This window comes from Globicephala melas, chromosome 3 (genome assembly GCF_963455315.2).
Source record: "Globicephala melas chromosome 3, mGloMel1.2, whole genome shotgun sequence".
Taxonomy (NCBI): domain Eukaryota; kingdom Metazoa; phylum Chordata; class Mammalia; order Artiodactyla; family Delphinidae; genus Globicephala; species Globicephala melas.
The window spans coordinates 34366359-34380991 of NC_083316.1; the positions used below are offsets into that span (position 1 = coordinate 34366359).

Below are 14633 nucleotides of genomic sequence, written 5' to 3' on the forward strand. Positions count from 1 at the left end.
TCTTCTTAATTCTGTCTTCCTGACCTTTTTCCAAGTTTTTCACACTTGTCTCAGTCAGTTCAGGCTGCAAATACCATAGACTGGGTAGTTTAAACATTAAATATTATTTCTCACAGTTCTGGAGGCTGAGAAACCCAAAATCAAGGTGCTGGCAAATTCAGCATCTGATGAGAGCCCTCTCTCTGGTTTGCAGACAGCTGCCTTCTTGCTGTATCCTCACATGGCAGAGAGAGAGGATGGGGGACTCTGGTCTCTTCCTCTTCATATAAGGGCACTATTCCCACCATGGAGGATTAGGGTTTCGATACATGAACTTGGGTGGAGAGGCAGAAACATTTTTTCGACAGCAACATTCATCCTAAATGGCACTGTACTTTCTTCAGCAATCTCTTGTCAAGTTTAATACTCCTGATTTAATGCAAGTGCCTTCTCAAATGCTTTGGCCTTCTATATGCTTGTTTGTGTATTTGGGTATCAGTGATATGTTAAACACCTTTAGTTACAATATTAAAAACTTTTCACAGGTTTAAAAATTAAAAACTTTTCACAGGTCAACCTGTGTATACCTAAGATAGAAATTGTATATATGGAAAAGACGGGAGTTAGTGGAGAAGGACAGGAGGACCTAGAGACGTACCTGGAAGGCAAACTGTGATGGAAACAGTACATAATAAGCACTTGGACTACTTGGAAGAACTGTTTTAAAGACTATTTACAAACACACTAATAAAATTATTGACTCTTTTCTATCCATAAAGCAACTCCCTAAGAGTCTTTTCCTATGCAAGCAGTTCTGTGTGTACTTGAAAGTTATAAAGACAGGTTTCTTTAAATTCTTAAATCAGACACTATGCTAATTCAGAAAGACCTTAGAGGACCCTTTCAATTCATTGATCCCAATATGAATAATTTCCCCCATTTTAAGTCTTTAGAATCGGGATGCATTTCACAAGTGATGGTATCCTGCTATTGGCTTGGCTCCTTCAGCTTCTGGCAGCCCTACTCCTCCAGGAGAAGCTGAGACAGGCACCTCAGCTCCCTCTCACTCTAATCCTGACCTGATGTCCACCCCCAATCTGTTCCTTGGACAACTTGAACTCTCTTGTCAGTGAGAAGCCCTTGATAGTAAATGCAGACTTCAAGAAGGGTGGATTTCCTGGGGCTATTAACTGCTTATGATGTCTATCAGCTGAAGAAAGCATCCATTAATGACCCTTCTTTTATTTTTTAAATTTATTTTACTAAAGTATAGCTGATTTACAACGTTGTGTTAGTTTCTGCTGTACAGCAAATTGATTCAGTTTTCTATATATATATATATATATATTCTTTTTCATATATAGTTCCCTGTGCTATACAGTAGGACCTAGTTTTTTATCCATTCTATATATAATAGTTTGCATCCTCCAATCCAAAAAGGGAATACTAGGCACACTCACCTGAGACTGAGGGAAAGTCTAAAAAATATCTTAATGTGCATATAATAAAATAAGTGATAAAAAAGCAAACAAAGTCATTAAAAAATAAGCAAACAAAATCACAATTAATTTTTAAATTGATGGTGTCTTCACACATATAGACCAATGGAAAAGAACAGACAGCCTAGAAATGAACTCACGCATGTATGATCAACTGATCTTCAACGAGGATGCCAAGAACACACAATAGGGATATGATAGTCTCTCCAACAAATGGTGCTGGGAAAACTGGACATCCACATGCAAAAGAGTGAAATTAGACCCTTATCTTACACCATACACAAAAATCAACTCAAAACAGATTAAAGATTTAAACGTAAGACCTAAATCTATAAAAACTCCTAGAAGAAAACATAGGGCAAAATCTTCCACATATTGGTCTTGGCAATGACTTTTTAGATATGACATCAAGAGCACAGGGAAAAAAGCAAAAATAGACAAGAGGGGTTGCATATATATAAGAAACTCCTACAACTCAGTAGCAAAAATTTATATAAACCAATTTAAAAATGGGCAAAGGTACATGGTTGGTGGGAATGTAAATTGGTGCAGCCACTATGGAGAACCATATGGAGATTCCTTAAAAAACTAAAAATAGAGTTACCATATGATCCAGCAAGCCTACTCCTGGGCATACATTCAGAGAAGATGAAAGCTCTAATTCAAAAAGATACATGCACCCCAATGTTCATAGTAGCACTATGTACAATAGCCAAGACATGGAAGAAACCTAAGAGTCTATCAACAATGAATGGATAAAGATGTGGTGTACACACACACACACACACACACACACACACACACACACACACACACACACTGGAATATTACTCAGCCATGAAAAAGAACGAAATAATGCCATTTGCAGCAACATGGATGGACCTTGAGATTATCATACTAAGTGAAGTAAGTCAGACAAAGACAAATATTGTATGATATTACTTATCTGTGAAACCTAAAAAATTGTACAAATGAACTTCTTTACAAAAGAGAAACAGACTCACAACATAGAAAACAAATTTATGGTTATCAAAGGGGAATGGGGGATAAATTCAGAATATGGGATTGACAGATGCAACTACCATATATAAAATAAACAACAAGGACCTACTGCATAGCACAGGGAACTATATTCAATATCTTGTAATAAACTATGATGGAAAAGAATAGAAAAAAAGAATATAGACATATAAAATATATACGTATAACCAAATCACTTTGTTGTACACCTGAACTAACACAATACTGCAAATCAACTGTATTTCAAAAAAAAAAAAAATGCGCAAAGGACTCAGTCATTTCTCCAAAGAAAACATACAAATGGCCAATAGATACATGAAAAGATACTCCTCATCACTAATCAAGGAAATGCAAATCAAAACCGCAATGAAAAAAAAAAAGAAAAAGAAAAACCACAATGAAGTATCACCTCACACCTATTAGAATAGTTATTATCAAAAACAAAAGATAGCAAGTGTTGACAGTATATGAATAAATTGGAACTCTTGCACACTGTTGGCGGGAATGTAAAATGATTCGGCTGCTATGGAAAGTAGTATGGAGGTTCCTCAAAAAATTAAAAATAGTGTGAGCATATGATCAGCAATTCCCTCTTGGGTGTAAAAATAATTGAAATAATTGAAATCAGGAACTCAAAGAGATATCAGCACTCCCATGTTCACTGCAGCATTCTTCACAATAGCCAAGATATAGAAACAACCTAAAAGTCTACAGGTAGATAAATGGATAAAAAAAATATGGTGTACACATACAATACTATTTGGCCATAAAAAAAAGAAGGAAATCCTGCCATTATGTGATGATGTGGATGAACCTAGAGGACATTATACCAAGTGAAATAATACTGCATGATTCCAAAACTCATAGAAACAGAGAATAGAATGGTGGTTGCCAGAAGCTTGGGGAGGGGGGAGGAAATGAGGAGTTACTGTGCAACAGGTATAAAGTTTCAATTATACAAGATGAATAGTTCTAGAGATCTGCCTACTACCTTTCACCTGTACTTGACAATACCATATTTAAGGTAGATCTCATGTTAAATATTCTTACTATAATAAAAAAGATGGTGTCATATTCAAAGAAATACGATAATACCAGTTAAACATTCTCATATGGTGTGTATCTTGATGGCCCTAATGCCTTCCCACCCCTACACCCACCCTCAATAGCTCCACAGGCTCCAGGGCTGTGACTCGTTTTCCTCTTTCCAGGACCCAGTGAATGGAATGGCACTAGATTTCACCAGGCGATGCTCACTCTGTGTCACCAATAACATATATTTTTAGGCTCCTAAAATCAATCTTATCTTTGGGGTTCTACTGAGTCTGAGCCACAACTCTGACTTTGAACATGGGTTAAGATTAATGCCAAGAAAAGCAAATTTCAGAAGGTGTTCAGCTGCAAAGATAAAGCAATGCCCATCAGCCCCTCCTGCTGGTGTCAGTTGAGCATCCTTACTTGTGTGGTTGCCTACACAGGGCCTTTTATTAGAGCAAACCCAGTAATTGTAAATTTTTCACAGGGACAATTTGCCTCGTGGGTGCCATTATCCTTTTTTATTTTGACAACTACCCATTTCTTTATGAACTGGGTTGTGTACAAGAGCTGTGTAGACAGGAGGAACAAAACCTGAAGACATGTCCCATTAGGTTGAAAGGTTTTGAACTCTCTGTTTTGCAGCTTACCAGAGAGTAACAAATCTATTCTATTCAGGAATTTAATTCACATCTCATTAAGTACCTTGGCAAAATCCAACATTAGCCCTGAAAGGCTAATTTGATTAAAGAATTGATGGACATTACTTCTCTCAGACTAAAGAAGTTAATTTTAATGGAGGTAATAATATCTCCCTGGCAGATTATTATGAGAATGAATTAAACTAGCTAGTATATTCTAGGTGTTTGACACATTATAAATAATGCTAAGCAAATGTAGGTAGTTATTCTTTTGTTATAGCCTCCAGATTCCACCTCTTATTTCTTTCCTTTTCTTTTTCCTACATCTTCCTCAGAGGTCTTAACCTAATTATTTAGCTAAAGGAAACCCTCAGGCCTGGCTTACTGTCACCTCATGTTTTCAACTAGTAAATTGGTTTAATAAACACATTTGGAAAGCTACCATGGGCAAGTCACGGAGTTGTTATACTAATATACAAGATGTTAAAAACAGCACACAGACACAATGTATGCTACATTCCAAAGTGAGGCCACTATGCACACATTTTGGAATATCTGGCTAAGAAACAGACAACCCTTAAACCCTTACTTATACTGGGTGCATAAAAGGGCTGGGAGCTGGAGATTAAAGGCGTATTTGTGGAGCTTTGGAGAGCTATCGGGCACTCTAACCCAAGAAGGCAAAGTAGGAGATGCTGCCTCCTATCCCCAAATCAAGAGAGAGAAGCTTCAAATGCAACATCAGGGTTTAAATGTGAGCCTGTGTTTTACCGAAAGCCTGCTTTCGGTTAGGTTTTTTGGATTCGCTGGCAAAATAACTACTCTCTCACACAAATAAACAGCTTCAATCAAATCTTTAATAGAAGGTGATTTAACTTAATTTCAATATACAATCATTAAAAGGAAAGGAATAAGAATATTAACAGAGTATATAAATTTCAATATACAATCATTAGAGGGAAAGGAATAAGAATATAAACAGTATATAACAGAGCATACATCACCGAATCGGGCCGACACCTACTTCCAGATCCAAGCAGCAGCTGGGAAGTCCTGAGTAACAGCAATCTGGAGTCCCAGTTGGGAAGGGTGCAATGTTCGCTGATCCCCGGGAACTGGCCAGATTCCCAAGGCCCAGGAAGCTTCGTGACTTACTCCCTTCTTTATCTGTTGGTTCCCAGGACTTGCTAGCACCGTTTCTGCTGAGCTGCATGCAGTCTAGCAGCTCGGCATGCAGCTCTTTCAGGGTCCTTGTTTAGTCAAAGGCCTATTGTTGCCTCTGAAGCCTGAACAAGACTATTTTACTAGCTTCCCCCATTATAGACAGCCTGGTCTATAATCTTCTCTTGAAAAATTTAAAGGGTAACAGATAGAATGCCTAGGAATGAGCCCAAAACATAAAATGACTGCATTAGGTACCTGGGCTCCCATGGTTTGTCAGTGGAAATAGGATCCTATGTGATTCATGCTAGAAAAAAGCCAGGGTAGTTGCCTGAGGTCGTTTCCAAGTGGACCACCCGGAGTGGCACCCCACTAAAGGCAATGAGGACCATGATAATCAAGCATGCTTAACCTCCACAAGCAAATATCATTTGTGTTTGATTGTGGCTTTGAGGGAAGGAATTGTCTTATTAATTACTTACCTGGATCAGTATGGGCATCACTCCCATGAGACTTGCTATGTGGTACATGAAAGGTGCCTTTGGATGATTTCACACAGACATATTTAATATTATGGAACGAGGACACTTCAAGTATATGTCACACAGTCATGCACTTAGACCACATGACATTTATTGATATTTATGCGTAAATCCACTTTGATATTCAGTATGGCAGTGGGAAGTGGGAAGGCAGTGTAGAAAATAAAAGGACAGGAACAAGAGACGATTCTGGTAGTACTGACAGACATTTTTAAAAGATCTGTCAGTATTTTTGCAACCAGATGTATTAATTATATTTTATTGAACCATGGTGGAAGATAATATATTCTCCTCATCTTAAAAATGAAGAATCTGAAAATAAGCTGAAGAAACTCAAGGTAATGTTTTATGAGGAAAGGGAAAAGGTTAGTGCAAGGAAACCCATCCATTGAATAAATCTCTGCTTACACTTCCACTGGAATAATTTTCAAAGTTGTGCTGACTATACTGCGATGTAGGAGAAAGAAAACCTCTACCCACAACCTTTCTATCCACTGGGTAACACCTATAAATGTTCTTACATGTGTTCTCTGGGCCCAGGGACAAGCAGTTTTGCTTGTATTCTGCATACCTTCTGTAGGAGACCAGATCCCTCCTAGGACTCAAGAATTACCAAAGCTGATTGAGTTCACACTCTGGGTGCAAGTGACAAAGGCATCTGCTCAATAATACATCTGCTCAAGCAAAAAGGGGAAATTTGGGGCTCATTTACAAGCATGGATGGAGAGAAGTTGGCCTTCGATATGTGCAGAAACAGGAACTCAAATACCACCAGGATGCCTCCTCCCTACAGCTGCAGTGTGTGTTTCCACTTCTTTCTCTCCACCTGGAGCTCAGCTTGTAGCGTGTGTGTATTGGGGTGGGGGTGGGGGGCAGGATGTTGGTGCCAGAGTCACATCCTTCTTATGGCTTAGGGAACAGGAATCAGAAAATTGGCTTCTCTCATCTCCAGTTTGTAAACAGAGGATAAATAACCTGAATGGTACATTTTGGGTCATACACCCACCCCCGGGTATAATCACGCTGGACAAAGGAGAGCTACCAAAAGAGGCATATCCTGAGCACAGGCCCAACTCCTTGGCCAGGGGGTGAGTCTGTTATGAGAGGGGCAACACAGATGCTGCGTAGACATCACTAGAGCCACTTCAAAATGCAAGCAAACGCAACACCCCACTGGGAAATTACTGATGTGTGTGTATCCTAAAGGAATGTTACATAAAAGCAAAGAAATATTAACACGTGAAATCTGGGATAATCAATTTTTATAGACAGATCATTGACTTTGACAAGGAGCAAAGTCGGAATTCATCTAGGTAAACATTTCATTTGTTCTTTCATGAAGGATAATAGCTTTTCTTTGGTAAGATCAAAAGAAAAAGCAGTAACTCGATTAGAAGTGGTACAGTGTGCTAACTTTATTATTGGCTATTCCACCAATCTCTGTTGTATTATTCCCACGTTTAGGCATGCCATTCCCAAACGAGAAAAAGGACAATCACACCAATCTATATCAATTTGGAATACTTATTGTACATCTTAATGCATTTCTTAACATCCATGGTACTCTTTTTTTTTCACGGTACACGGGCCTCTCACTGTTGTGGCCTCTCCCGTTGCAGAGCACAGGCTCCGGACACGCAGGCTCAGCGGCCATGGCTCACGGGCCCAGCCGCTCCGTGGCACGTGGGACCCTCCCGGACCAGGGCACGAACCCACGTCCCCCGCATCGGCAGGCGGACTCTCAACCACTGCACCACCAGGGAAGCCCCATCCACGGTACTCTTTAATCAAGAATATAAAGCCATCTACTTAGGATTTGCCACTCAAAGTGAAGAACATTCTTAGAATCACAGAATAAGTAAGTTTACAAATATAGCAACCATCAATATCACATTTTCCAAACCATAACTCTAACATGGATGTATATCATTTCTCCAGACCTGGCAAATTCTTTAAAAAGTCCGTTTTACCAGTACTGGGAGAGTATGCTTTCAACCATGCAGCCAGCCAGAGGGACCATTTTATATATGGAGTGTGCTTCTCACAAAAAAACCCTCTCCTTCCTCTGAAATGACAGAACTGTAGCTATATCTGAAGAGAAAGTGAATTTCAGTGGCAACCATCAGCTAAGAACATGCATAAATTCCTATATCTGGTATGAGAGAAATGGTGTATCGCACTGTACCACGCCTACCTCTGTCCAGAGGACAGCAATCTGGCCTGTCTTCAGGGTGCCTGGACTTTTCTCCCATTTGATACGCAGGATGCTTGGTATACTCCCTGGGGAACTGTTTGATACTGAGGATACCTCTGCGGAGAAGGTCCTTGCAAAACCTAATCCATCATGTTTATTTTCTAAGAATGAAGTTCACTGCTCTTCAAATCCTGGATTTGCTCATCAGTATTTCCCTTAGTTTGATAAAGCTGAATTAAAAGTACTTTGTTCAAGGAACAAGCCTGGGCAGAAGAAATAACACTGTTCTTCAGAAAAAGGCATTCAACATTTAGAAACTTTTCTGAGCAGAAAAAAGAGGCCCTGAAAAGCAAGGATTTTTTTAACTCTGCTGTCACTGTTACTATGGGTTCACGATGAATTACCGCACAGCCCCTTTTGGTCTAAGAAGTGGTGTTGTATAGGAAGCCCACAGTAACACAGAGAAAGACACTTAATGGTCCCTCTGGATACACACGAATACTGTACGGTTTAAAAATGAGAAAACTGACTAGGTCAGTTAGGCTTATAGCCCTCTTGCTAAAAGCAACTTTAATCTTTGGCAAAGCACAGATGGTTATTTGGTTTGTTTATAAAGGCAACTTCTCGGTTGGATGTCAGCACCAATAGACCCTATACCCTTCGGTCTCTCCCACAAACCAGGTTACTTCTCCCACACAGAGATGTTCCTGTTTGCCTTCTTGGGCATCTACTTAGTTACAAAAAGTGGGGGGGGGGGGGGTTAGGAGGGGTGGGAGAAGGGATGCTCTAGGGAAACAAGACGTAATCACAAAATCAGAGGCTCCAAAAAAAAAGACAGAGGAGGCCGAAGGAAAATCATAACCCTTAAGACAGCATTTCTCCTGATTAAAATTCACACAAATGTTATCTTTCAGGACTAGTACGATGCTCCCCTGGGTATACTCTGGGTGGAGTTCATTTTCTCCCTCATTCTTTTTTTTCTACGTGTCATGATTTACTTAGGAGGGAAAGTACATCAATGAAACTCTTCCTAAGTAAGGGCCCATCTTGGTACAAACTGCACACAATTTAATGTACATACCACAGAAGATGAAGATAAACCCAATGTGAGCACCAACTGTAAATATGACCTTCTCAGCACTTATAAAGCAAATAAGATAGTATTTTTTTTCTTTTTGTTTTTCATTAAAATGTCACAGTACGCTTGAGAGAACAAAGTCTACATGGCTGTATAAAGCATTAAGATGACAGAAAACTAGTCAAAAACTGCTTGTTAGATATACAGTTATGATTACTGATGTCCTTTTAATAAAATCCCATGTGGTTAAAATGAAAAACACACAGCTTGGGACAAAAGTCTACTCCACATTTCAAGTCGCAATCTGCTGCATTGGTATGAGTTTTGGTGAAACCTGGAAAAAGAAAGAGAAATAAATAAGCAACTTACGAAAAAACCTCATGGTATAAACATCTCTACTTTGAATTTCCAAACCTGAGTGATGTTTGGAAACAAGCAGCCTTCTCAGGAACCTCACTAGGAGCTTCCTCGTTATTTTCCATTCTGAACCACTGAGAAAAAGAACACCTTTTCCATTTACATTTTGTATATTTAGTAGTTCTCAACCTTCTTGCATTATAGCTCTTAAATTAAGGATCATTGGGCTTCCCTGGTGGCGCAGTGGTTGAGAGTCCGCCTGCCGATGCAGGGGACGTGGGTTCGTGCCCCGGTCCGGGAAGATCCCACATGCCGCGGAGCGGCTGGGCCCGTGAGCCATGGCCGCTGAGCCTGCGCATCCGGAGCCTGTGCTCCACAACGGGAGAGGCCACAACAGTGAGAAGCCCGCGTACCGAAAAAAAAAAAAAATTAAGGCTCATTAAGACTTGCAATTAGGAGGAGGTGGGGGAGGAGCCGCGGGAGACAAATAAAGGGTCCAGAAAACCAAACTATCTACTGAAAGGACCACTGAGCTCTGAGATTGATGAAACAGAGACACAGAGCAAGGCACAAGTTTCAAAATCCTCAAAATAGGTCCAGTCAATTCACAATTTTGTTAAGAGATACTTAATGTAGTCTTTGGATGACAAACTTTTATCAGAAATTTCATAATCAGAGTGGAAATGATATAAAGGCAGTAAGAAGATACCAAGTTATTACAAAAAGGAGGTAACAGCATTAAAAATATTAACTATAATTATGTTCAATGTACAAAATAGCAAATGTATTCCTAAGAGTCCTGAAGCAGAGAAATATGAGGACAGATCTACATTTAATGGTAAAGGTGGTGGAAGAAGAAACCTAAATATAAGTAGTCTGGCTTAATTTTGACTGATTTTTCAAGGTGTAATGGCAGGTACAGATTTCTTCATTTAATCTGGCAAATACCCATTAAGTCCGAGTAACAGGCCCCATGGACAGCACAGTAAGGAATACTAAAATTTAGGTGATTTTTGAGACCTTCAAGGATGTGGCAATTGAAGTGGGTCTAAATTGCCTTCCAGAATAAACACTTAATATTCTTTTAAATGAATGAATGAGTGATTGGATTAGATAAGCTTCCAAGAACTAGAAGAAAGGTTTCTAATAGAGGTTAAGTCAGTATTAAGAATAGAAGGCAATCATTTGGCTTTGATGAAGTTTAACATTTCTAGTTCATTTGTAAATTGTTTATAAAGTCTTCACAGTGTCGAGAGTTAATGCCCCCTTCTCCATTTTTCTACCTAAAGAATGACATGTCTAGAATAAAAAGGATAGGAATGGCTTGGTACATATCCATATCTTAGGATAAATGAGAGCTCATTCAGACTTGCCAGCTCCGAGAACAGATATATCATAATAGACAAAGTAATAGACATTAATAGACAAAAGTCACAGCCCACATTTGCAGAGATACTCAACTCTACTGAAAAGAATAAAGATATATGGGCTCCGAGTATTTAGAAAGTGTGTCTCACAAACTATCGATTTTCTTTTTTTAAACAACAGAGCATCTGTGGAAATAATTTAATGAAATAAAACTCTTTTTTGACAACAGATCAATAGGTGATTAATGCCATAAAGCACTAATAGGTGCTTTATGGCATTACCTTTAAAAGGAAACTGGACACCTTGATTTTTTAAACTAAACATCTGATCCTTCTCCTTGTCATGTTGGCCCTATTTTCAGCTCTTAGTATCATTTATATCCTCAGTGTGGAACTTGACTTTTATCAGAAAAGAAGGTGAACCTTTATGTAGACTGACTTGGCCTATTTTTGTACAGAAAAACATCTACTGAACCTCCATTTTTCATCTGTTCTCTCACAGTCTCATCAACATTGTCTGTGTAAGCTGAAGCAGATTATCCTTCCAAAGTGATCTACAGGCTATGCACAGGACTATATGATTTAAATGCATAAGATAAGCTAACGAGTTGTCTTCCCAGTCCATTGAAATCCAAAGAGTATACTGTTTAATTCTGGTATAATGCCAGTTCATAATAGATATTGAGAGTACAAATTTATTCAACTTGGCAAAGAATGCTCACAGCTGGCTTCTTTCAGATTCCACTGCAAACATATAAATAGGCAGGATTCTTATCTGATGTTTTGCCACTGGTGGTTTAGGTGTATTCCTACCTAGAGAACAAGACCAAGGCCCCTAGGAGGAGGAACTATACCAATTTGTTCTATTTTACTCACATTTCATAGCTCAATATGGGACATACACTTGGGGTTTAATAAATAATCATGGACGACTAATAACCCCTGGAAGTTTATTCTACCCCATGATGTTCAACTATGGATTCAATTTATTTAAAAAGTTTTAAGTTAAAAAAGAAACAAATATTCTAGTTTAAAAACGTCCACAGACATATATAGTAAGGAAAAACTTATGTAACTCAAGCATGCATCAGAAAAGAAAGAAATGAATAACCAATTGAATTAACTACTCACTGAAAAAGATACTTTGCAGATCATGGAATTTAAGTGGTGGAATGTCACCTTCCTTTTTTCTTTCTATTTGACCCATCAAATAGCTGGCAGTAACACGCTAAGTGATGCAAGTATAGCCCAAAAAATTTAAAGAAATTTAACATTTTCATTAGCTTGTCACAGCTATAATATGAGGAACTGTGCAGTATCACTTTGACTCTTTGAAAATGAATTATTATTGGATATTGAGACAGAATATTTTCAAAATGTGAGTGCCCTCGGAAAAAAGTAAACCAAAGGACTCCTTAGTTATAAAAATGTTGGGAGCTAGTAGCATTAAAGAACAACAGAAAAGCATTTCTGCATAGCATCACAATCAAGCATCTGTAGAGGGTGAACATGTGTGTATGGCTCTACCCAGCAACAGTGCTGGGGTGGAGCATTTATTCCCACTTCTCACATTCCCTTCCATGTGGAGGGACACCTCCTAGTGTAATACTCTGGCCTCAAGTGTGTCCCTTAATGGCTCAACTAAATGATGATTTGGGCAGAGGAACTGGGGTATGTGAAACTCAGCCCAACTCTTCTTCCTCATCGGGATCAGCCTTCTGTAGGCAGCACATGCTCTATTTTGCTCTCAGTCACATGGAAAGAAGCTCAGCAGTAAAGACTCGCCCTTGTGTAGAAGGCCTATGATTTTCCATGGCTGCCTATAACTGGGAGCTGAAGTCTTCCCCACTTCAGGGGTTCGTATCTGGGAAGGCTTTTGTGGCTGTACACCAAAGCCCCATCCTTCATTCTGGGCTTTGTAATGATGATGTTTTTAACCTCAACTTGCCCAGCTCCCTTATCTCTCTCTATAGATTTGGAACTCAATCCCCAAGAAATATAGAGGGAAGTCCCTTTCTTTATAACAACTGCATTTTGAAGGAGAGTGATGGTATGGAACAAGATCTCTGTCCATTATGGGTTGGCTTCTCTTGCTGTGAACTACTCCTGACCAGAATTTTATTTTAGAAGTGTGATGAAGGTTCCAGAAATATAGTCAATATCTGCATTTTTTTTTTTTTTTTTTTACAAAATTTCCACAGCTTCCTTTGGAGTTCAAGATATAACATGACCCTTAAGAGAGTTTCCTCCTAATTGAAAAGAAAACTCTTTTCAGCTGGCACTATGGTTACTATGAATTTTTTAAGAAGCTATTTCAGGTGATACCTAAGGGACACATTTTCCTTTCACATTCTGTTGTTGTTTTTGTTAATTGCACTGTGGCACACAGGAAAGTCTTAGTGATTCTTTTTTTTTTTTAATGCCCAAATAGTTCATTATAACTATTATTTTTAATACCCTGAAACCACAATTTTGTCATGCCCTATTATCTGATGCTGTCATATCTTGTCTTTTTCTTTGAAATTCGCAGGATTTTCTCAATCAGCTTATATCCACATTCTGTATCCTTTGCCCATACACTTGCCCATATTCTTAGGTATAGAGGACCTTTACCAACACATTTTCACAATTACTTTGACCTAGGTTTTTACTTTTTTTTCTTTATGCAACAACCTGTCTAACTGTTATGCAACAACCTGTGTCTAACTATTCTCTTCTAGAATGTTCACTTCTTGGTTTACAGTGAAGGCTGAGAAATAGAAATCCTTTCTCAAACAGAAATCTTGAGCAAGTTGTAATGTAGTCAGATATAGAGTAAAATGCTACCTATGCAGTAATAATCTTATGAGATATCTTCTGAATTATGACATGGAATACCTCTGAATTATCAAATAAAGAGATGTTATCCCAATGTACTTTTATTATTAAATGTATCTTACTGATAACCCAGCTATTAGGCAAAACATCTTATTCATTAGAACACTCCAGACCCTAGCCTTACAAAGATTTTGATACACATGACTTCATCTGTCAGGGTCTAAAGAGATGCCATTGATCATCAGATCCTCAAAATCCAGTTCTTCTGTCAAGATGGTTTAGCTGATACTACACGTTTTCAGGGCAACACTGACATAAAAATTAACATTTCATTTCAACAGCCTAATTTGGAGGAAACAAGATTACATGTCAATGTCAAAAGAGAAGGAGGGGTGGTACTGTGATAAAAGAGGGGCCATAGAGATATTTTTCAATGTATCAAGATGTGGAAACTAGCACTTTAAGAAAAAGCAAAAACAGTAAAAATACATCTTTTTCATTCCTGATTTACCTACGTGACTAAAAAAAAAACCCAAACCTGATAACAATGAGGATCTTTTTTGCAATTCCCTTTTGCAGCAGAGACTGGAACATTCTATAGATCTCAAAAATGCTACCTGCTGAAGAAGAGACTAACTCATCCACATAGGGAAAAAATATAAAGAATAGCTAATTAAGTTAGAAGAACTGTTTGCTTTTATCGCTGGAGTAAGGAATTCTAAACAGTTAAACTATAAACAAATCCCATTTTTTACCCCCTGGGGTCATTGAAAAGTTAATTAAAGATGAGCTTTTCATGTAAGGTATTGTTGGAAAGCTTCTTTTTTTCCAAAGGGAAATTCAAAAAAAGGTTAATAGACAAAGACCTTCATATAATACCAGACACAATTATATGTGGATAATGAATTATGCAACAAAATTGCTTTTACAGACATTTGTTACG

At 38.4% G+C, this 14633-nt stretch overlaps 1 protein-coding gene across 1 annotated transcript in view; it reads right to left on the bottom strand.

The window, feature by feature from the left end:
• Positions 1–5011: 5011 nt before the first annotated feature.
• Positions 5012–14633, bottom strand: part of OXCT1 (3-oxoacid CoA-transferase 1) — a 147072-nt gene continuing 137450 nt past the window's right edge. The window contains exon 17 of the mRNA XM_030882026.2: positions 5012–9483. Within this exon, the coding sequence (XP_030737886.1) occupies positions 9442–9483 (42 nt within the window). The 3' untranslated portion in view covers positions 5012–9441. The remainder of the gene's footprint in view (positions 9484–14633) is intronic.